General features: G+C 44.2%; 2 protein-coding genes across 2 annotated transcripts; one reads left to right on the top strand and one right to left on the bottom strand.

Annotated features, from left to right (window-relative positions):
- Nucleotides 1-14,669: 14,669 nt before the first annotated feature.
- LOC123096110 (dolichol-phosphate mannose synthase subunit 2) lies at nt 14,670-18,220 on the top strand. Its single transcript, XM_044517715.1, has 3 exons — nt 14,670-14,869; nt 17,553-17,696; nt 17,787-18,220. Exons 2-3 carry the CDS (start codon nt 17,607-17,609, stop codon nt 17,940-17,942), a joined length of 246 nt encoding a protein of 81 aa, XP_044373650.1. The 5' UTR covers nt 14,670-14,869; nt 17,553-17,606; the 3' UTR covers nt 17,943-18,220.
- A 650-nt stretch (nt 18,221-18,870) lies between these two features.
- On the bottom strand, nt 18,871-22,673 carry LOC123096109 (exosome complex component RRP43). Its single transcript, XM_044517714.1, has 7 exons — nt 22,114-22,673; nt 21,946-22,015; nt 21,759-21,864; nt 21,194-21,260; nt 20,499-20,574; nt 19,332-19,621; nt 18,871-19,130 (listed from the first exon to the last, which is right to left on the bottom strand). Exons 1-7 carry the CDS (start codon nt 22,330-22,332, stop codon nt 19,038-19,040), a joined length of 921 nt encoding a protein of 306 aa, XP_044373649.1. The 5' UTR covers nt 22,333-22,673; the 3' UTR covers nt 18,871-19,037.
- Nucleotides 22,674-23,351: the final 678 nt, after the last annotated feature.

Below are 23,351 nucleotides of genomic sequence, written 5' to 3'. Positions count from 1 at the left end.
TGGACCGACATTACGCGTACGCTTACGCGAGACTGGTTCTACCGACGTGCTTTGCACACAGGTGGCTGGCGGGTGTCAGTTTCTCCAACTTTAGTTGAACCGAGTGTGACTACGCCCGGTCCTTGAGAAGGTTAAAACAGCACTAACTTGACGAAATATCATTGTGGTTTTGATGCGTAGGTAAGAACGGTTCTTGCTCAGCCCGTAGCAGCCACGTAAAACTTGCAACAACAAAGTAGAGGACGTCTAACTTGTTTTTGCAGGGCATGTTGTGATGTGATATGGTCAAGACATGATGCTAAATTTTACTGTATGAGATGATCATGTTTTGTAACTGAGTTATCGGCAACTGGCAGGAGCCATATGGTTGTCGCTTTATTATAGGAAATGCAATCGCCATGTAATTGCTTTACTTTATCACTAAGCGGTAGCGATAGTCGTAGAAGCAATAGTTGGCGAGATGACAACGATGCTACGATAGAGATCAAGGTGTCGCGCCGGTGACGATGGTGATCATGATGGTGCTTTGGAGATGGAGATCAAAGGCACAAGATGATGATGGCCATATCATATCACTTATATTGATTGCATGTGATGTTTATCTTTTATGCATCTTATTTTGCTTAGTTCGACGGTAGCATTATAAGATGATCTCTCACTAAATTTCAATGTATAAGTGTTCTCCCTGAGTATGCACCGTTGTGAAAGTTCGTCGTGCCGAGACACCACGTGATGATCGGGTGTGATAAGCTCTACATTCACATACAACGGGTGCAAGTCAGTTTTGCACACGCAGAATACTCAGGTTAAACTTGACGAACCTAGCATATGCAGATATGGCCTCGGAACACTGGAGACCGAAAGGTCGAGTGTGAATCATATAGTAGATATGATCAACATAGTGATGTTCACCATTGAAAACTACTCCATCTCACGTGATGATCGGACATGGTTTAGTTGATTTGGATCACGTGATCATTTAGATGACTAGAGAGATGTCTATCTAAGTGGGAGTTCTTAAGTAATTTGATTAATTGAACTTTAATTTATCATGAACTTAGTACATGATAGTATTTTGCATGTCTATGTTGTTGTAGATAGATGGCCCGTGCTGTTGTTCCGTTGAATTTTAATGCGTTCCTTGAGAAAGCAAAGTTGAAAGATGATGGTAGCAATTACACGGACTGGGTCCGTAACTTGAGGATTATCCTCATTGCTGCACAGAAGAATTACGTCCTGGAAGCACCGCTAGGTGCCAGACCTGCTGCAGGAGCAACGCCAAATGTTATGAACGTCTGGCAGAGCAAAGCTGATGACTACTCGATAGTTCAGTGTGCCATGCTTTACGGCTTAGAACCGGGACTTCAACGACGTTTTGAACGTCATGGAGCATATGAGATGTTCCAGGAGTTGAAGTTAATATTTCAAGCAAATGCCCGGATTGAGAGATATGAAGTCTCCAATAAGTTCTACAGCTGCAAGATGGAGGAGAATAGTTCTGTCAATGAGCATATACTCAAAATTTCTGGGTATAACAATCACTTGATTCAACTGGGAGTTAATCTTCCGGATGATAGTGTCATTGACAGAATTCTTCAATCACTGCCACCAAGCTACAAGAGCTTCGTGATGAACTATAATATGCAAGGGATGGATAAGACAATTCCCGAGCTCTTCGCAATGCTAAAGGCTGCGGAGGTAGAAATCAAGAAGGAGCATCAAGTGTTGATGGTCAACAAGACCACCAGTTTCAAGAAAAAGGGTAAAGGGAAGAAGAAGGGGAACTTCAAGAAGAACGGCAAACAAGTTGCTGCTCAAGAGAAGAAACCCAAGTCTGGACCTAAGCCTGAGACTGAGTGCTTCTACTGCAAAAGAACTGGTCACTGGAAGCGGAACTGCCCCAAGTATTTGGGGGAAAAGAAGGATGGCAAGGTGAACAAAGGTATATGTGATATACATGTTATTGATGTGTACCTTACTAATTATCGCAGTAGTGGGGTATTTGATACTGGTTCTGTTGCTAATATTTGCAACTCGAAACAGGGACTACGGATTAAGCGAAGATTGGCTAAGGACGAGGTGACGATGCGTGTGGGAAATGGTTCCAAAGTCGATATGATCGCGGTCGACACGCTACCTCTACATCTACCTTCGGGATTAGTTTTAGACCTGAATAATTATTATTTGGTGCCAGCGTTGAGCATGAACATTATATCTGGATCTTGTTTGATGCGAGACGGTTATTCATTTAAATCAGAGAATAATGGTTGTTCTATTTATATGAGTAATATCTTTTATGGTCATGCACCCTTGAAGACTGGTCTATCTATATTGAATCTCGATAGTAGTGATACACATATTCATAATATTGAAGCCAAAAGATGCAGAGTTGATAATGATAGTGCAACTTATTTGTGGCACTGCCGTTTAGGTCATATTGGTGTAAAGCGCATGAAGAAACTCCATTCTGATGGACTTTTGGAATCACTTGATTATGAATCACTTGGTACTTGTGAACCATGCCTCATGGGCAAGATGACTAAAACGCCGTTCTCCGGAACAATGGAGCGAGCAACAGATTTGTTGGAAATCATACATACTGATGTATGTGGTCCAATGAATGTTGAGGCTCGCAACGGATATCGTTATTTTCTCACCTTCACAGATGATTTGAGCAGATATGGGTATATCTACTTAATGAAACATAAGTCTGAAACATTTGAAAAGTTCAAAGAATTTCAGAGTGAAGTGGAAAATCATCGTAACAAGAAAATAAAGTTTCTACGATCTGATCGTGGAGGAGAATATTTGAGTTACGAGTTTGGTCTTCATTTGAAAAAATGTGGAATAGTTTCGCAACTCACGCCACCCGGAACACCACAGCGTAATGGTGTGTCCGAACGTCGTAATCGTACTTTACTAGATATGGTGCGATCTATGATGTCTCTTACTGATTTATCGCTATCGTTTTGGGGTTATGCTTTAGAGACGGCTGCATTCACGTTAAATAGGGCACCATCTAAATCCGTTGAGACGACGCCTTATGAACTATGGTTTGGCAAGAAACCAAAGTTGTCGTTTCTTAAAATTTGGGGCTGCGATGCTTATGTGATAAATATTCAACCTGATAAGCTCGAATACAAATCGGAGAAATGTGTCTTCATAGGATACCCAAAGGAGACTGTTGAGTACACCTTCTATCACAGATCTGAAGGCAAGACATTCGTTGCTAAGAATGGATCCTTTCTAGAGAAGGAGTTTCTCTCGAAAGTAGTGAGTGGGAGGAAAGTAGAACTTGATGAGGTAACTGTACCTACTCCCTTATTGGAAAGTAGTTCATCACAGAAATCTGTTCCTGTGACTTCTACACCAATTAGTGAGGAAGCTAATGATGATGGTCATGTAACTTCGGATCAAGTTACTACCGAACCTCGTAGGTTAACCAGAGTAAGATCCGCACCAGAGTGGTACGGCAATCCTGTTCTGGAGGTTATGTTACTTGACCATGACGAACCTACGAACTATGAGGAAGCGATGATGAGCCCAGATTCCGCAAAATGGCTTGAGGCCATGAAATCTGAGATGGGATCCATGTATGAGAACAAAGTGTGGACTTTGGATGACTTGCCCGATGATCGGCAAGCCATCGAGAATAAATGGATCTTCAAGAAGAAGACTGACGCTGACGGTAATGTTACTGTCTACAAAGCTCGACTTGTTGCAAAAGGTTTTTGACAAGTTCAAGGAGTTGACTACGATGAGACTTTCTCACCCATAGCGATGCTTAAGTCCGTCCGAATCATGTTAGCAATTGCCGCATTTTATGATTATGAAATTTGGCAAATGGATGTAAAGACTGCATTCCTGAATGGATTTCTGGAAGAGGAGTTGTATATGATGCAACCTGAAGGTTTTGTCGATCCAAAGGATGCTAAAAAGTGTGTAAGCTCCAGCGATCCATCTATGGACTGGTGCAAGCATCTCGGAGTTGGAATAAACGTTTTGATAGTGTGATCAAAGCATATGGTTTTATACAGACTTTTGGAGAAGCCTGTATTTACAAGAAAGTGAGTGGGAGCTCTGTAGCATTTCTAATATTATATGTGGATGACATATTGTTGATTGGAAATGATATAGAATTTCTGGATAGCATAAAAGGATACTTGAATAAGAGTTTTTCAATGAAAGACCTCGGTGAAGCTGCTTATATATTAGGCATCAAGATCAATAGAGATAGATCAAGACGCTTAATTGGACTTTCACAAAGCACATACCTTGATAAAGCTTTGAAGAAGTTCAAAATGGATCAAGCAAAGAAAGGGTTCTTGCCTATGTTACAAGGTGTGAAGTTGAGTCAGACTCAATGCTCGACCACTGCAGAAGATAGAGAGAAGATGAAAGATGTTCCCTATGCTTCGGCCATAGGCTCTATCATGTATGCAATGCTGTGTACCAGACCTGATGTGTGCCTTGCTATTAGCTTAGCAGGGAGGTACCAAAGTAATCTAGGAGTGGATCACTGGATAGCGGTCAAGAACATCCTGAAATACCTGAAAAGGACTAAGGATGTGTTTCTCGTTTATGGAGGTGACAAAGAGCTCGTCATAAATGGTTATGTCGATGCAAGCTTTGACACTGATCCAGATGACTCTAAGTCACAAACCGGATACGTATTTATATTGAACGGTGGAGCTGTCGGTTGGTGCAGTTCTAAGCAAAGCGTCGTGGCGGGATCTACATGTGAAGTGGAGTACATAGCTGCTTCGGAAGCAGCAAATGAAGGAGTCTGGATAAAGGAGTTCATATCCGGTCTAGGTGTCATACCTAGTGCATCGGGTCCAATGAAAATCTTTTGTGACAATACTGGTGCAATTGCCTTGGCAAAGGAATCCAGATTTCACAAGAGAACCAAGCACATCAAGAGACGCTTCAATTCCATCCGCGACCAAGTCAAGGAGGGAGACATAGAGATTTGCAAGATACATACTGATCTGAATGTTGCAGACCCATTGACTAAGCCTCTCTCCCGAGCAAAACATGATCAGCACCAACACTCCATGGGTGTTAGAACCATTACTGTGTAATCTAGATTATTGACTCTAGTGCAAGTGGGAGACTGAAGGAAATATGCCCTAGAGGCAATAATAAAGTTGTTATTTATATTTCCTTATATCATGATAAATGTTTATTATTCAGGCTAGAATTGTATTAACCGGAAACTTAGTACATGTGTGAATACATAGACAAACAGAGTGTCACTAGTATGCCTCTACTTAACTAGCTCGTTGAATCAAAGATGGTTAAGTTTCCTAGCCATAGACATGAGTTGTCATTTGATTAATGGGATCACATCATTAGAGAATGATGTGATTGACTTGATCCATTCCGTTAGCTTAGCATTCGATCGTTTAGTACATTGCTATTGCTTTCTTCATGACTTATACATGTTCCTATGACTATGAGATTATGCAACTTCCGAATACTGGAAGAACACTTTGTGTGCTACCAAACGTCACAAGTAACTGGGTGATTATAAAGGTGCTCTGCAGGTGTCTCCGATGGTACTTTTTGAGTTGGCATAGATCAAGATTAGGATTTGTCACTCCGATTGTCGGAGAGGTATCTCTGGGCCCTCTCGGTAATGCACATCACTGTAAGCCTTGCAAGCAATGCAACTAATGAGTTAGTTGCGGGATGATGTATTACGGGACGAGTAAAGAGACTTGCCGGTAACGAGATTGAACTAGGTATTGAGATACCGACGATCGAATCTCGGGCAAGTAACATTCCGATGAAAAAGGGAACAACGGATGTTGTTATGCGGTTTGACCGATAAAGATCTTCATAGAATATGTAGGAACCAATATGAGCATCCAGGTTCCGCTATTGGTTATTGACCGGAGACGTGTCTCGGTCATGTCTACATAGTTCTCGAACCCGTAGGGTTCGCACGCTTAACGTTCGGTGACGATCAGTATTATGAGTTTATGTGTTTTGATGTACCGAAGGTAGTTCGGAGTCCCGGATGTGATCACGGACATGACGAGGAGTCTCGAAATGGTTGAGACGTAAAGATCGATATATTGGATGACTATGTTCGGACACCGGAAGCTGGAGTACCGGAGGGTTACCGGAACCCCCCGGGGAGTTTATTGGGCCTATTGGGCCCTAGTGGGAGAAGAGGAGGGGCGGCCAGGGCAGCCGCGCGCCTCCTCCCCCTCTAGTCCAAATTGGACAAGGAGGGGGGCGGCGCCCCCCTTTCCTTCTCTTCCTCTCTCCCTTCCCTCTCCTCTCCTACTCCTACTTGGAAGGGGGGAGTCCTACTCCCGGTGGAGTAGGACTCCTCATGGGGCGCGCCATAGGGGGCCGGCCTCTCCCCTCCTCCACTCCTTTATATACGGGGAGGGAGGCACCCCTTGGAGACACAACAAGTGATCATTGATCTTTTAGCCGTGTGCGGTGCCCCCCTCCACCATAATCCACCTTGGTAATATCGTAGCGGTGCTTAGGCGAAGCCCTGCGTCGGTAGCATCATCATCACCATCATCACGCCGTCGTGCTGACAGAACTCTCCCGCGAGGCTCTGCTGGATCGGAGTTCGTGGGACATCATCGAGCTGAACGTGTGTTGAACTCGGAGGTGTCGTGTGTTCGGTACTTGGATCGGTCGGATCGTGAAGACGTACTACTACATCAACCGCGTTGTTCTAATCCTTCCACTTTCGGTCTACGAGGGTACGTGGACAACACTCTCCCCTCTCGTTGCTATACATCACCATGATCTTGCGTGTGCGTAGGAAAGTTTTTTAAATTACTACGTTCCCCAACACAAGACCCATCCGTTAGCTTAGCATAATGATCCTTTAGTTTTATTGCTATTGCTTTCTTCATGACTTATACATGTTCCTCTGACTATGAGATTATGCAACTCCCGAATACCAGAGGAACACCTTGTGTGCTATCAAATGTCACAACGTAACTGGGTGATTATAAAGATGCTCTACAGGTGTCTCCGAAGGTGTTTGTTGAGTTGGCATAGATCGAGATTAGGATTTGTCACTCAGTGTATCGGAGAGGTATCTCCGGGCCCTCTCGGTAATGCACATCACTATAAGCCTTGCAAGCAATGTGACTAATGAGTTAGTTGCGGGATGATGCATTACGGAACGAGTAAAGAGACTTGCGGGTAACGAGATTGAACTAGGTATGATGATACTGACGATCGAATCTCGGGCAAGTAACATACCGATGACAAAGGGAACAACGTATGTTGTTATGCGGTTTGACCGATAAAGATCTTCGTAGAATATGTAGGAGCCAATATGAGCATCCAGGTTCCGCTATTGGTTATTGACCGGAGATGTGTCTCGGTCATGCCTACATAGTTCTCGAACCCGTAGGGTCCGCACGGTTAACGTTCGATGACGATTTGTATTATGAGTTATGTGTTTTGGTGACCGAAGTTTGTTCGGAGTCCCGGATGAGATCATGGACATGATGAGGAGTCTCGAAATGGTCGAGAGGTAAAGAATTATATATTGGACGAAGGTATTCGGACACCGGAAAGGTTTCGGGACGTTTTGGATATTTATCAGGGAACCGAGGGGTTACCGAAACCCCCCAGGGAAGTTATGGGCCTTAATGGGACATAAGGGAGTAGGAGAGGGCAGGCCACAGGGTGGCGCGTGCCCCCCACCCCCAAGGGCAGTCCGAATTGGACTAGGGGGAGGGGGCGCGGCCCCCTCTTTCCTCTCCCTCTCCCTCTCCTTCCCTCCTTTCCCCTCTTGGAATAGAAAGGGAGTCCAACTAGGATTGGGAATCCTAGTTGGGCACCCCCTTGGCACGCCCCCTCATGGCCGCCGGCCTCCTCCCTCTCCTTTATATACCTGGCCAGGGGCACCCCAAAGAGACAACAGTTGTTTCTTAGCCTTGTGCGGTGCCCCCCTCCACAGTTTACCACCTCGGTCATATTGTCGTAGTGCTTAGGCGAAGCCCTGCGCGGATCACATCACCAACACCGTCGCCACGCCGTCGTGCTGACGAAACTATCCCTCGACCCTCTACTGGATCAAGAGCCCAAGGGACTTCATCGTGCTGAACGTGTGCTGAACACGGAGGTGTCGTACGTTCGGTACTTGGATCGGTTGTATCATGAAGACGTTCGACTACATCAACCGCGTTAACTAACGCTTCCTCTTTCGGTCTACGAGGGTACGTGGACACACTCTCCCCGCTCGTTGCTATGCTTCTCCTAGATAGATCTTGCGTGATCGTAGGAAATTTTTTGAATTACTACGTTCCCCAACAATGTTGCCTAAAGGGGGGCTGAATAGGCGCTTTAAAACAATTACGGTTTAGGCTAGAACAAATGTGGAATAAAACTAGAGTTTAGTTATCAAGCACAAAACCTAAATCAACTAGGCTCAACTATGTGCACCAACAACTTATGCTAAGCAATATAAACAACTAAGTGATAGCAAGATATATAACATGAACACTTTGGCTATCACAAAGTAAGGTGCATAAGTAAGGGGCTCGGGTAAGATATAACCGAGGCACGCGGAGACGGCGATGTATCCCAAAGTTCACACCCTTGAGGATGTTAATCTCCGATAGAGAGGTGTGGAGGCACAATGATCCCCAAAATGCCACTAGGGCCACCGTAATCTCCTCACGCCCTCACACAATGCAAGGTGTTGTGATTCCACTAAGGGACCCTTGAGGGCGGTCACCGAACCCGTATAGTTGGCAACCCTTGGGGGCGGTCACCGAACCCGTACAAATTGCCCGGGGCAATCTATACAACTTAATTGGAGGCTCTCGAAGCTTGTCCGAAGCTTTATAGCACAATGATTGAGCTTCAACAACACCAGCCGCCTAGGGCACCAAAGCACCCAAGAGAAACAAGCTCTAGGGTGCCCAAACACCCAAGAGTAATAAGCTTCTCAACTTTTACTTCCACGAATAACCATGGAGAACTCAAACCTATGCATCAAATGCAATGGCAAGAGCACACGAAGTGCTTAAGTCCTTCTCTCTCAAATCCCACCATAAGAACTAATGCTATGGAGGAATATGAGAGGAAGAACAAAGGAGGAGAACACTAAAGAACTCCAAGATCTAGATCCAAAGTGTTCCCCTCACTTAGAGGAGAGATGGATTGGTGGAAATGTAGATCTAGATCTCCTCTCTCTTTTCCCTCAAATAGAAGCAAGAATCATGGAGGGAATAGAGAGAAAGCAAGCTCCGAGAGGTTAACAATGATGGAGGAAAACTTGCTCAAGAACCTTGGGGTGTTGGGGAAGAAGACCCCCTTTTATAGGCCCCATGAATCTGCCCATTATGCTACGGAAATACATAGGACCGATACAACTGGTCCAAGGAGCGGTGCAACTGCTTTTTTGCAGGTTTCCCCATTTTAGGGCACTAGGCGGTACAACCAGAGGTGACACTGATAGTAATGCCAAGTCGAGCTCAGCGGGAACAACCGGACAAAAATCGCCAGTTACCGCTCCAATAACCTAAGCAGAATCACCCGCGAGCGGTACTAGAACTGGTACATGGTCTGGTACAATTACCACCAGACCAACGCACTCGTGCTGGCTAAGTCTGGAGCGGTACAACCGCTCCAAGACCACTAGTAATACCGATTTGCCAAAGCCATATGGGAACTATCGGGCCACCACCGCCTACTACCACCCATAGCACCCAAGAGGAATCACCCTCGAGCGGTACTAAAGCCAGTAGCAGGTCCGGTACCACCACCTCGTAGTGCTCCTGTAGTGGCTAAGTTCCAAGTGGTACAACTGCTCGTGGAACGGCGGTAGAACCGCCTTGCCACTACTTGGAGCCCTACTACCCGAGGGAATCACCCCTCAGGCGGTGGTTTCACAGGAAGCACCGGCCCGGCTCGTACAACCGCCTACACCAGCGGTACAACCGCTGGAGCAGGTAAAACCAGAGTTATCATAAATTCTGCAAATGAACTCTGATAAATCACGACTGGAAATCTTCAGAAGTGGCAAGAGAAATATGCCAATGATATAGAGGTGTAAAACCTCCATGAGTGAAGAACAAACAAAAACTTCAACATCGAAAACACAAAGGAAGATGCAAAGGAAATATGTTTTCGATGAACCTGAGCTTATCATGAAGATAAGTACAAGCTTTAAAACTCACATAGAGAAAAGGACAAACAAGAACCAAGAAAGATGATGCCAAGGATGCAAAGGTTTGAGCTCTCTACGCACGATACGAACAAGCTACTCACTCGAGAGCCCCCCCCCCCCCGATAGTACGGCTATCGATCCTATAACCTGGATGATGATGATGATATTGTCCACCTCAAGTTGGACCACCTTTCTTGATTGCGCTGGCTCGATGAATACTAGTAGATTTCTCCCCCATACTCAACTATGGGCGAGCCACTCTTTAGCAAATATTCATGAGTCCATTGTCACCACAATAGACGGCAAGCTTCAAGCATGTGATCTCTTCGTGATGCTCCACTTAAACTTGCGCAACACAACCTTGATGTCAATCACCACTTGATATCAACCTCCATGGGTTATATGAGATCTTCATCTTGATGCAAGCCCATGGAAAAATACTTAACCCCACAAAGAACCCTCACATAGATCATGGGTTAGTACTAAAAGCCTAATGAAGAATGCTTACCATACCATGAGATCATTTGATCCCACTCGGTACATCTTATACACTTTGTGTATTGATCAACTTGAATCACTCTTTGACTTAGTCGATCAACCTTGTAACTTATCTTCTCTTTATATAGATGATGTCTTGAAGGTAAACATGAATGTTCACACAATCTTCTTCAAGACATGCTTGCAATAGGCTCAACTCTCACATGACCAATCTTTGGGTAATTCCTTGAATAACACCTCGGTCAACACATAATCTTCTTCTTATACCCTTGAAACCAAGAAATGGTCTTCAAGCAATGCCTATGGACAAACCATTAGTCCATAGGGATTGTCATCAATTACCAAAACCAAACATGGAGGCACCATGCTCTTTCACCATTAGTCCATAGGGATTGTCATCAATTACCAAAACCAAACACGTCCAAAAAAATCTTTGCGTCATCCCCTCCCATTTCACGCGGGTGATGATATCCACAGAGACTCAGTTCGATCTGCGCACACTCTCCATCAAGGAGCTCACGGGGCAGCTGTGTGAGTGATCGAGGACCGGCTAGATGATGGTCGGGAGAGCGCTAGCGACGGACGTCTGCTTCTGACATAAGGGGGCTATGAGGCCAGAAATAAACAACAACAACAACGGGGAATCAATGCCTCGGGTAATGCTGGCAGTTGTGGACGCAGAGGCGGTGGCAACCGCGGGTGCAAATCGAGGCAATCTTCACAGCCGGGAGTGCCGACACGTGGTCCTGACAACGAAGACGACTGGGAAAATGCTGGTATTGTGATAAGGCCTCTTCCAATGCATTGGTGCTAAGGTGGGGTGCTAAATGCATTAAAAGCTTAGCAACTACTCTCCCCAATGCATGGGTGCTTAACTTTTGTAGCTAAGCCTCACTCATTTAATGTTTTAACACCAAAACACCTTCATGCATTGGTTGATAGTCATTTTGCATAGGTCCACGCACTTAGCATCGTTTCCTCCTGGGGTCACCATTATGCTCTCTCTCCTCTTTAATTGATCTGCCACATCACTTTTTTGCCTATGTGGCACCCTTAGCACCGGTACACCTTGGAGCACTGGAAAGGGCCTAAGAAAGCGGCATAACGAGTTTGTGGCCTTGGCAGCAATCCTCGTCTTGGCTGAGAAGGGCGAGGGTTACGGCTCACGATGGCGCAGATCGAGGATGTGCATGAGAGCATGGTGCCTCTAGACGCTCGTGCTTCGGCCATGGCATTGGCGGAGATTGACCCGCCAACACGCACGCGGGGGCACACATTCCTTAACGAGGAGAGGTCGGTGATCACGCTAACGCACGATGATGACAAGTGTGGCAAGGTCTGGTTCCTTGACATGGGCACAAGAACTACATGGCTGGATCAGCCGAGGCGTTCGACGAGCTGGACTGCTCCATCTTCGGCAAGGTACGATTCGTGGACATCTCGATCATCGACATCCACAGCCACGGGTGACGGGACTGTCGTCTTTGCCATTGACCACCTCTCTCTCTCTCTAGAAAAATTCCCTCTGACGTGAGGCTACTTCACATCTAGTACTCCGGTAGGCTTTCATTCTGGAAGGTGAAGCCCAGATGGATCCGTGATCTCGTACGCATGACAGAGAGATCATTTCTTTGATCCTAGATTAGGAGGAGAAAAATTCACGTGGTTGGGAGGTTTGACTCGTGCGAGGAATAAGATGACCTAGCCCCTAGTGGGCTGAGTCTGCTATAGTGTTTGGCCTCCAGGTAAAAACCTTTCTATTTTTTTCATTTTCTATTAGTTGCCACATATTTGAATTTAAAAGGGGACTCAAATCAATGCCAAATCTCTCTCTCTCTAAGGGAAAAATTACCTCCACCGTAAGGCTGCTCCACCATACATCTAATACTCCGATAGGCTTTGGTTATGGATGGCGAAGCCCAGCTGGATCTGTGATCTCGTACGCGTGGATACCGACAAAGGATCATCTCTTTGATCCTATATCAAAAGGAGAAAAATTATCATGGTTGGGAGGTTTAATCCTAGCTGCAGGAATCAGCATCAACAGGTTCTAGGGGGGATGGCGCACAGCGAGCACGCTCCTCGTCCGACTGGTACGAGGAAGAAGACAACCTAGCCTCTGGTAGGCTATGCTTGCTACAGTGTTGGGCCGCCAGGTAAAAACCTTTCTACTTTTCTTTTATGTTTTCTTTTAATTGACACTGATTTGAATTTAAAAGGGGACCCAAATCAATGCCAAATCTCTCTCTCTCTGGAAAAACTCCCTCCGCCGTAAGGCTGCTCCACCATAGGCTTTCGTTCTGGATGTCGAAGTCCAGCCGGATCTGATCTCATACGCGTGGATACCGAAAAAGGAATCATCTCTTTGATCCTAGATCAAGAGGAGAAAAATTATCGCGGTTGGGAGGTTAAATCCTAGCTACAGGAACCGTCATCAACTTCGCCACCAACCTCTAATCTTCGTTGCGTTCATTGGTAAAGATTAGATCAACCTATTTGTGTCTTCATAGTGATCCTTTGGCAGATTTTTTTTCTTTTATACTACGTTTCCCAACAGGTTCGAGGGGATGTGGCGCGCGGTGAACACGCTACTCGTCTGACTAGTGCGAGGAAGAAGAAGACCTAGCCCCTGATGGGGTGGGCCTGCTACAGTGCTGGGCCATGGGGTAAAAACCTTTCTATTTTTATTTTTTGTTTTCTATTAATGGCCACTGATTTGAATTTAAAAGGGGACCAAATTAATGCCAAATCTTCTGAAATTTTAAGTGTAGTTTCGCTGGACCTTTCCGACGCTATGCAAAAAGGTTCAGAATTTTTGGGGTTTATCTTTCTTTTATAGCTGAATGTAAGCCCAAAATCAAATACAATATCTATTTAATTCAAAGTCCACAATAAACCCTTGTATTCATTAAAAAATTTGGGATAGGTTCAAATAATTAAGATGAGCTCTTGCCAAAATCCCTAGGGTTTATAAGCGCATTTTGGGTTCATTGAAGAAATTTTGGGGTTTTAACCCTTTTAATTAAATTAGGAGGCTTTGAAAATCCCTCGGTTTCAAATTCATTTGAATTTAAACATGATGCATGCTATGCTTAGCTACTCTAGAACATTACCAACAACTAGGGTTGTGACACTGGCCTTTTTCTTCTTCCAATTATACACTATCCACCGAAGATTGAAATTGCACTAAACCAACGGTAAGGAAAAGGGACACCTGCAAACTCTCTCATTATCCTAGGCTTTAAACACCGCAATAGTCAATCATCTCTTGCATCGGCTAGAGCATCATCCAACGCAATACGGGCTTGCAATCCATCACCACCGGTTCAGAGAGCTGGAGAAACGAAACAATGCTGCGGAACAACATGGAAAGAGATATCCAAGTCGTCGTATTAACAGCCAATCAATTGAGAGCAAACAAATCTGGTGACACAAACTCTTAAAGGCCCTTCGTCGACACTAGATCCGTCTGTTGCGCATCGGGAAGATGAAGTTGGCTGGAATTTTTATTTTTATTTTACACTGAATTTTTTAGGGGCTTATTTTACGATGGGTTGATAGTATAGGTGGCCAAACAGGCCGGGATAGCTGGGCCGGCCCGGTAGCACGGCCGGCACGGCACGGCACGTGCTAAACGGGCCAGGCCCGACACGCGGCACGCCAGGGGCCGTGCCTGGGCCTGAAGGCCGAGCACGCGGGCCGGCACGGCACGGCCCGATTTTTTTTTTTTTTTACGTATCCTAATGTGGCCCAACAGGTAAAAATAGGCTAAAAGACGTCCAGTGCGCAAAATAGGAGGCAGATTAGCGGGCCTAGCGTGCCTGTGGGCTGGCCCGATTAGCATATGGGTCGTGCCTAGGCTGCAGGCTGCAGCATGCAGGCTGGCACGGCACGGCCGGTATAATAATCGTGCCTCGGCGGGCCGGGCAGTGCCAGGCACGATTAAGATGGGCCGGGCCGGGCCGGCCCGTTTGGCCAGCTATAGTTGATAGACGGAGGACTTGTATGGTTGACAAGTTGGCCAAACAGATGCAGGATCCGGCTCCGTCGGATTATCTACGGACGTTCGTGATCGGACTCCAGGCAAAGTTTGCCTGTTTGGTTTCTCTCCATCCCTCGTTCATCCCTGTCCCGTGCGGCGTCGGCTAGATCGTGGCGCTCCGGCGACGGCGGTTGAAGGGCGACGGCTGCGGCAGGGCGTAGGTGCGTGTCCCCTCTGTCCCTTTTCCCCTCTCTCCTCACCTCTCTCGCCTCTGCTGGAACGGCGCTGCGGGGGCGGCGTAAGGGCGATTCGGGCGGGCTAGGTGAGGCTCGGGGCGGCGTCCCGATGCGCGCGACCGGGCGGCGTTTTGATGTGCGTGGCTTGGCCCTGAGCACGAGGCAGAGCATGAGCTGGCTGTGTGCGCTCGCGGCGGCGGTGGCTTGAGCCAGAGCACGAGGCTCTTCTCTGATTGCAGGGGCCAATTGGGAGCAAGGCGAGTACCTGATCTGCTTGGGATTAGTTAATTTCTGTGACAACGGACATAAGGCTGTTCATCCGACTTCGTGATTGAAAAAATCAATTCCAATCGTCTTTGCTTTTTACAAAATGTAGAAACTAGCAACTCAGATAGCGAACACTCTCCTATCAAAGAAATAGTAGAATTCAGTTTGTTGCCAGTTAATTTCTGTTCTGCTTTATTTACCACATATTGTTTCTCTTGTCTTGAACTTGGTGCATATACTGAGGTGTGTTCAGACTTAAAAGTCAAGAGACACAGAAAGATTGAAATGTCTCCTTCCTCCGTAGTATTTGAATGCAAGAAAAAAAGTAATGCCATCTTGTATGTAAGATGTTGCTCAGGATGCATGACTGGGATATAATGCATACTTGCACATGACATACCACAAGCTTGATTATTGTGTCCATATCAAATTTGTAACATGTTCCAAAGCGTTCAGTTTGACGCGAATTTGTTTACTGGATGGTCGAGAATGAACCCATTCTCCATTCCCGTGTTAGGCCCTCTGTCTTTTTTCCAGTCTTTGGTAGCTTTTGTATGAGGACCATGAACCAAGTGTGTAGCGCATACATGACTGAAGCATTCTTAGATCTGATTAACTCTATTCCTATAATATGTGATGCGTAATTTAGACAAATTATTTGCATGTCCTCCTTGACCCCATTCACTGAGAGAGCACTTGCTTCAGTGTGTTATCTTTAGCAGGACCACTAGGTGCTTGCGGTTATGCTTGGGTTGTTAGAACAAATCAGATAAACAAGTAACTAGAATGGTGGGGTTTTTTTATATCCTCTATTTCATGCTGATGCTCTTGTTCGGTTATTATACAAGCATCCAGACAAAATATCTATCTATCATTTTATCTTGTATTTACACATACAGCCGTAGAGTACAATGTATATGATATTGAAAGAAACGTGCATCTATTTCATTTCTGATCACCTATGTTGCCAATTTGGTCACCTGTTGCCTCTGGCAGTCCATGCTTTAATCTTATTTTAAAAGACACAAAGGTAGAAACAGAAGGTCTAAATAGGAAATGATGGAAGAGATTATTCCCTTTTACCCATTAAATAGCTCGAATTTTCTCCTAAAGGTTTGACATTTATGGACGCAAGAGTTAAGTTCACTACGTAATAATACATATCACTTTTGAGTTCGCTGCTTCATTGTGGAGCCATTGGTTGATTTCACCTGCCTGCTTTTGAATTTGTTGGGGATCTCTGTATACTGTGTTCTTGCTCAGCGGTGCTTGTGTAGCTACTACTTCAGAAACGATTAGACCAAAATACAAATCGATGACAGGACGTTATTTGAACTGTAGTAACTCCATATAATTTGCGCTAATCAAAATCAAGAACCATACTTGTGGATCTACGGGTCTACCTCTTGTAATGAAGCGGAAGAACTGCAGAACCTTGTGTGTTACCATCAACAGTGAAATCTCGCATATCATTGAAATTCAACAAAGGATGAATTACCTTTTGCAGTATCTCCTAGATGCATCATGTGTAATGTGACTCCATGTCGTTAGAAAATTCTTATATTCTTGAAAAAGGGACAGCAAAATCTTAGTTATTGTAGTAGCACCACTGCCCATAACAAAGCATGATCTAGCCGATGAAAGGTGTTCTGTTAATCCATTTCAAAAGAAAGGTGTTCTGTTGGCAGCTATTTTTTGGTATACTGAATATATGTAAGCATCAAACAAGTTTCATTGTACAAGGTTTTTGTGTTCTTCATGTAAGAAGTTTGCAGGACTAGCAGTGGTCGGTGGAGATGATTTATCTGCGTACTTGTTGACTTCATGACTTTGTTGCTTCTTCACCGCCCTGAAAATAATAGCTCTGTATTTCGGTTGTCCCAAATGACATGTGACACCTTGAACTCTATTTGGTTGGTGCTTAGGAATTCAGTGAGCAAGTTTTACTTGCTGCAACATTGAAATGCAATGCTTGTTGGTTGGTTGCTTACTGAATTCAGGCTGAGTTCCCCAGTTGTCGTATTTGCAATATGAGATTTACCTAGTATTGCGTCCATTAGTCGTCAAAAGTTCAGCAAAATATGATAATGCAGAAATATTTCGCCTAAATTTAGGCCGAAAGTATAATATGGCATTGGTCATGGCACAATCGAGTTAATGCTTACACTAGATATCTGGTTGATGATTTTGCATCTAGTGTAGTTTATTGCTCTATCGGTGGAGTGGTTGCTCAGGTTTATTACATACCATGTTGCACCTCAGAGTACACCAGGACTTTTGGTATTATTATGGAGTATTTATTTATTTTGATGTAGTTTCACTATCTTGACACTCCATTTTATGAACCTTACCGTGTGAAGTTATTTGGATACTCACCATGTTTGCATTTACCTGTATGCAGGAAACCCATTTGTGTATCTCAAATCAAGAGTAGGTTCCTACAAATTCTGAAGAAATGGAAATGGGAGACAAGGCGGTCGGCCTTGTGTTGACCATGACGAGTTTATCCATCTTTACCTACTACACTTTCTGGGTCATAATCTTGGTTAGTAACTTCTGGGCATTACATGCTTCATTTCTATATGTTTCTGTGTTAATGTATCGATGGTGATTTTGTTTCTCTTTTCCCAACTAGCCATTTGTTGACGATGACCATTTTGTCCACCAATACTTTCTACCTCAAGAATACGCCATCTTCATCCCTGTGTTTGCCGGTGTGGTGCTACTTTCGTTCTTAAGTATATTCATCGGTCTTGTGATGCTGAAATCGAAGAAAAAGAAGGCTGCTTGATGGATTTGGCGACTCCCCCGCTGTTCCAGTGGAATTTCTGGTTTACTTGTAGAACCTAGTAGACAGGTTTCGTGGATGATTGTATTTCATTGAGTCGCCTTCACTTGTGATCCAAGGCTTTCTCGTGACTGCGTGTTCTTGGTAGTTATCGATCGCAAGGTGTATGCCATTCCAAGAATAAACATGGGTCAAATATCAAGTGTTGTTACATCGATAATTCTCGGATGATGTGTTTGATCAATGTAGTCGGCACTCAACATGTATCATGCTTCTGCTTCTGTGTAGTTCTCTTTTGGTGCGGGTACAAAAGTTTGACATAAAGCTACAGCACTGCCCGGGTACATGTATCCATCTTTTACGGCTAGGACTATTGGGGTCTCTAAACTCATTTTCGTCTCTCGGTGTCAATGTCAGCCAAAGTGCTTTCGTCAGTGAACCCGGAAGCACATGATCGCTCCAAATGGTCGAAAATGTAGAACCTAGCAGACTCTTTTCAGAACCAACCATAAATAGGGTGAACAAGGGAATAGTTATATTCTCTTAGTTATTCATGTGACATAGGAAAAACAATTACTCCCTCGATCCATATTACTTGTCGCTCAAATGAATATATATAGCACTGAAATAGATACATCTGTTTAAGCGACAAAGTAATATGAATCGGATACAGTACTAGTATTTCTGAAGCCTCGGGAGTTCTACAACAAAAGGCTAAAGTACTTTCTGACTCTAAAACATTTTCCCCATGTTTTCACTGAAATGAAGTAGATTGACATTCCTTGAGCAAAATTATTAGACTACCAATAAATCAAAACGAAAAATACAAAACCATAGATAACCACCACTGAACAATGGGTGCACACAAATACAGAAACGACGTCTAGACTCTCTAGAGGAGCTACTGGGAAAATAAATATCAAGAACGTTCTCAAACAAAAATTACGGCGCCACTAACGAAAAGTCATATGCAGGGTACAGAATGTTATATCTTCGCGTTCATCACTAGAAAAATAGCACCCACAGTTAAAAGCAACAAAATTTCTATGTCACTACCAGTGGCAGTACAACCACTGAATTAGAACTATTTGCACAGACTTATTCAGCTTGGTCGACTTCCATTGCTTCAACGGAGTCCGTGAGTATTTCCTTCAACTTTTGTCCTCTTTCTTTTGCCAAGCCAATGCACGCCTGCGCAAATAAAAGATCATTAGCTCTTCCATTACATCCACTGTGAACCTTCCATCCATTAAGTTATCGTGATAAAATAAAACCAATACCAATCAGCTAAAATTGTTGTCATACTTGGATGGATACTAAATTACTAATACATCAGGAAATAAACCATATTTTCATTTTTATATATATGGGGAAAGGGATTGGAAATCAAACCTTAATTGTTGCCATGGACGTCACTCCACCTCCAGGTTTCTGTATTGACACTAAGCGTCCGGAAGAATCTAGAACAACTGTCACAGAGGTCTCTATTATTGATTCCTCTTCAGCAGTTGGGTCCGCTAGAATACTATCCTTGTGAAGTGCACATGTGAGAGGAAATGGAATGTCACCAAGAGTAAGCTTCCTCTTTTCTCTGTTTACCAATTCATATTTGGTTTTGCCTTCATTGCCTCCAACAGTAAACACTCTACCATCATCACCAACAGATACTAGGGGAATTTCCACTGTGAATGCAACATAGTATTAATAATGAGAAGTAACAAAAATCAAGCAAGATTTTCATGTAGTGAGAATAAAAATCAAATATCGTCAGTTAACAACAAGTCCTTTGAAGGAAAGTAACTAAGTAATACAGTATTGTTTCCTCTGACAGGTTCATTTGTATCGTAGAATTGTGTACACAACTTCAGGCCGGTGCTCTCAAGAAATGAAATGTATTCTCATATTCAAAACCCAGCATAAGCTTAATGCAGTAGAAACAAATTATCATAATTCACCCAGATCCTCAATTCAAAACTGAACTACCAAGATCGAGAAAATCAAGTTACGAGATTATTCACATTCATTTGAAAATTCCACATAAAAATATACCAAACCAAGGAGCAAAAAGATACTTATTCCAAACATAAAATAAAATCACCTCACTATTCCGTATGAGGAGGTTATTTAGACTCAGTGTCAGTTTAGTTTAAAAAACAAAGTCAATCATGAGTCATGCCATTGTAACTTACTCGCATTAGAACATAAACTCGGCACACACAATATGATGGACACACTGTTTTTTATATGGTTCTTGTTGTTTGACATTTCAAAAGGTTACATAAATTCCGTAACTCATAAACCAAACCATATGAAGTACAAACAACCAACAATATGATGGTCAGGTATGATTAAAATCTGAGCATGTATACAAACTTCCTCAGTTAACTACAAGAGGCGATTGCAATATACAAAATATGGGAAGAGAAGACTGAATCATTACAGTTCATACGTTATTAAGTGAACACCAGCAGAATACCAATACTAATGTTTCCAATTATAGGTCAAACAAATATTTGAAGGATATCAAATCAATTAAGAGTGAAAGTAAATTAAACATACAATGTGTAAATGCAGCCACCACTGAGATCAGTGCAGCATCAAACAGAGATCCATCAGCATTCAAACAATAGACATCCTGCAAAATAGAGGTGTCAAGAAACGAAAGAAGCACATATCTCTTTGGCGAACTTATTAACAGACGGCTATCTCAAACTTGTGTTTCATCATTGGGTTTGTACAATGAATAAGCACACATCACACATGCTTGCCCAGTGCAGCAATCTAGAGAAACAACATATATGGTGCTACCATATGAATATGCGAGGCATGAACACAAAATTACACAAGCAATTCTCGTAATGTAGAGGTAGGTGCTAAAATTAACCACCATCATCAAATTCTAACTACATCAGCACAGTAACAAAGAGACAGAGGTATTACGCATAAGCTCTTTCTTTCTTTACTTTGTGCTGTGTTTTGTTTATCATTTTTAACTGTTGTGCAGAGTTCTGTTTATCTTGTTTGTTGCTGCGCAGAGCTGATCATACTCCACTGAGGAGCGCTACTGTAAGCGTCAATCCTCAGTGAAACTTGGAAGTTTGGATAGGCACTAAGGGTGGAGGCCTTTCTCATTCTTATTCAACTCACTATCACATGAATTTTGTCCTGATGACTTCTAAAGATGACTGGTCAGGGATATACTTTGATTCTATGAATAATTGAATACCGGCGATCACAACATCAAAATCTATTACCAGATATGCTACCCACGAAGCCTTCCCACTGATCAAACAGAGCTCCTTCAAATTTAACATCCCAGAGCTACAAAATAGGATACAATAAATTAATTTCAGTGCCATATATGAGAAAAGACAGGTTACAGCACCGTAGGTAGAAAATTTGTGTGATCATCTATCAACCAAACTTAAATCTCCCAGAGCAGCAAGCACACTAATACCTATCCTATAACTTCCATTTGAAACAATCAAATAATCAATTGAATTTAATGCAGTGAAAGAAATGTAAAATCACACCCCTGAGATTTCAATTCACAGAAATAATCTGTGGTACTGGTAAATATATCTGAAACGACCCATTTACATCTGTGGTAAAAGAGAATCATACGAATATTTCAAACAGTGCTCTTGTAGGTGTGACATCCTTATTTCATGTGGAAGAATGAACCAACATAAGTAGTCATATCCCACTATCTAAAAGTACACCATAACAGTTTGCTGAAAGCAGAATATACAGTAAAACATTCATCCCTTGTATCAGCGAGGTGAAGATACGCAAAAAATGGCAAGCCACAACAAAAACCTCATGAGGACATCCTCCAGGGCCTTGGAGATGACCGGCGCAGCCTCTGCTGGCCGTCCTGGTCTTACAAGCGGGGAGCAGATAGGCGGCATGTGAAACTCCACAGCTGTGGAAACACAGTGAAGTTAGCCAAACTGTAAAACTAGAGCACCAGCAGCGACTAAAGGAAGAGCAAGGCCACACGAACCGACTGATCCTTGGTCCGGGGTCTCGGCAGGGGGCGACATCACCTCGAGCTTGATCGACGCGAGCATGGCCTGCGGCAACGGAAGGCATTTCGTCAAACAGGTGGCGCGCAACGCCAATATGGCAATGGGACCCGGAGATAGGTTGTGAGAGAGAAAGGGAAGCTTACGGTGTCACCGAGGCGGACGAGGGCAGAGCCGTGCGCGGAGGAGACGGCGCCGAGCGCGACGGTGGTGGGGCGGGCTTCGGCGAGGCGGCGGGCATCAGGCCGGACGGACTCGCGGAGGTGACGCTCGAGGAACGCGAGGGGGAAGAGGCGGCGGTACGCCTCGACCTCCATCTCCCCCGCGAGCCCGCCGGCCGCCGTCTCGTCGGTCTCCGCGCTCATTCTCGTGGTCGGCGGGTCGCGGCGTGCTCTGTCGGGTGAGAGAGGGAAGAGCCGCGGGCTTCCTAGGGTTTATGCCTCTCCCGGCCTCCTGGGTATCTTTGGCGGTCTTGTTGGGCTGTACAGTCGGACACCGGCTAATCAGCGCCGGCTGCTTCGCGTGGCCACCCTCGCCGGCGGCGGTGCGTGGGGTCGGGGAGGTCCTGGTGGTGGAGGGAGTACGATTTGAGGAGGGGTGGGGCGGGAGGTCGCCGGGGAGATGAGCTTGGTGGGGTTCCCTCGGCGGCGGCGCTGGGGAGATGAGCTCGGTGGGTTTAGGGTTCCTGCCAAATGAGAGCGTCGGGGGCGAGCGAATTTGGAATTGTAATTGCAAAAGGAAAAAAGACTTATGAAATGTGTTGGTGTCGGGATTCGCAATTGAATTCCGCGAATTCCGATCCAAATATGGGTGCCAAATGAGCAGCTTAAGAAAACTGCATTTTGAAGTTTTTCAAATAAAATAAAAAATATATCATGGAAATTTACTCTTACAGAAAATAAGTACAAGACTATATTACTTGTACCTAAATTACGTATAGGCCAGTCTGTCTTAGTTATATGTGAAGTATGCATTTCATCAGTCGAAAATTAATTTCTAATGTTCTCCATTTTTAACCAAGTTAAGGCACCTTGTTTTCTTATTTTCAGGGTTGTGATAGGTTTTAGCTTGCTAGTTATTATTCATGTGTGTAGCGACGGCGTTGTGGCAAGGCAAGCACGTTCTGAAAGGGTCAAAACTATGATAAATTGCACTGATACGGTCAAGCGAAAGAGGTAGAAACCATGATAAACTAACCTCCTAGTTAAGCGGGAGTGGTCCAAATAATGTAGAATCGTCTCCCTAATGGATTGGATCTCAGAGGACAAGCATAATAAACAAAGACAACGATAACATGTATGCGGTAATACCAGTTGTATTTCTTTAGTGATTTTTTCAACTGAGCCCTGGCTTGTTGTATCGTCTGAATTTCTTATATCCGGAT

This window comes from Triticum aestivum, chromosome 4D (assembly GCF_018294505.1).
Source record: "Triticum aestivum cultivar Chinese Spring chromosome 4D, IWGSC CS RefSeq v2.1, whole genome shotgun sequence".
Taxonomy (NCBI): domain Eukaryota; kingdom Viridiplantae; phylum Streptophyta; class Magnoliopsida; order Poales; family Poaceae; genus Triticum; species Triticum aestivum.
This window is presented reverse-complemented; position numbering and strand designations above follow the sequence as displayed.

What these genes read in the sequence shown, in the direction of transcription:
- LOC123096109 (XM_044517714.1), bottom strand. Translation starts at nt 22,332, where the DNA reads ATGAGCGCGGAGACCGACGAGACGGCGGCCGGCGGGCTCGCGGGGGAG. An exon ending in CTTCGTGGGTAGCATATCTG is followed by an intron (nt 20,575 to 21,193) that starts GTAATAGATTTT and finishes TCTATTTTGCAG; the next exon opens with GATGTCTATTGTTTGAATGC. An exon ending in CGTCCATGGCAACAATTAAG is followed by an intron (nt 19,131 to 19,331) that starts GTTTGATTTCCA and finishes TTATTTGCGCAG; the next exon opens with GCGTGCATTGGCTTGGCAAA.
- LOC123096110 (XM_044517715.1), top strand. Translation starts at nt 17,607, where the DNA reads ATGGAAATGGGAGACAAGGCGGTCGGCCTTGTGTTGACCATGACGAGT. An exon ending in CTTTCTGGGTCATAATCTTG is followed by an intron (nt 17,697 to 17,786) that starts GTTAGTAACTTC and finishes TTTCCCAACTAG; the next exon opens with CCATTTGTTGACGATGACCA.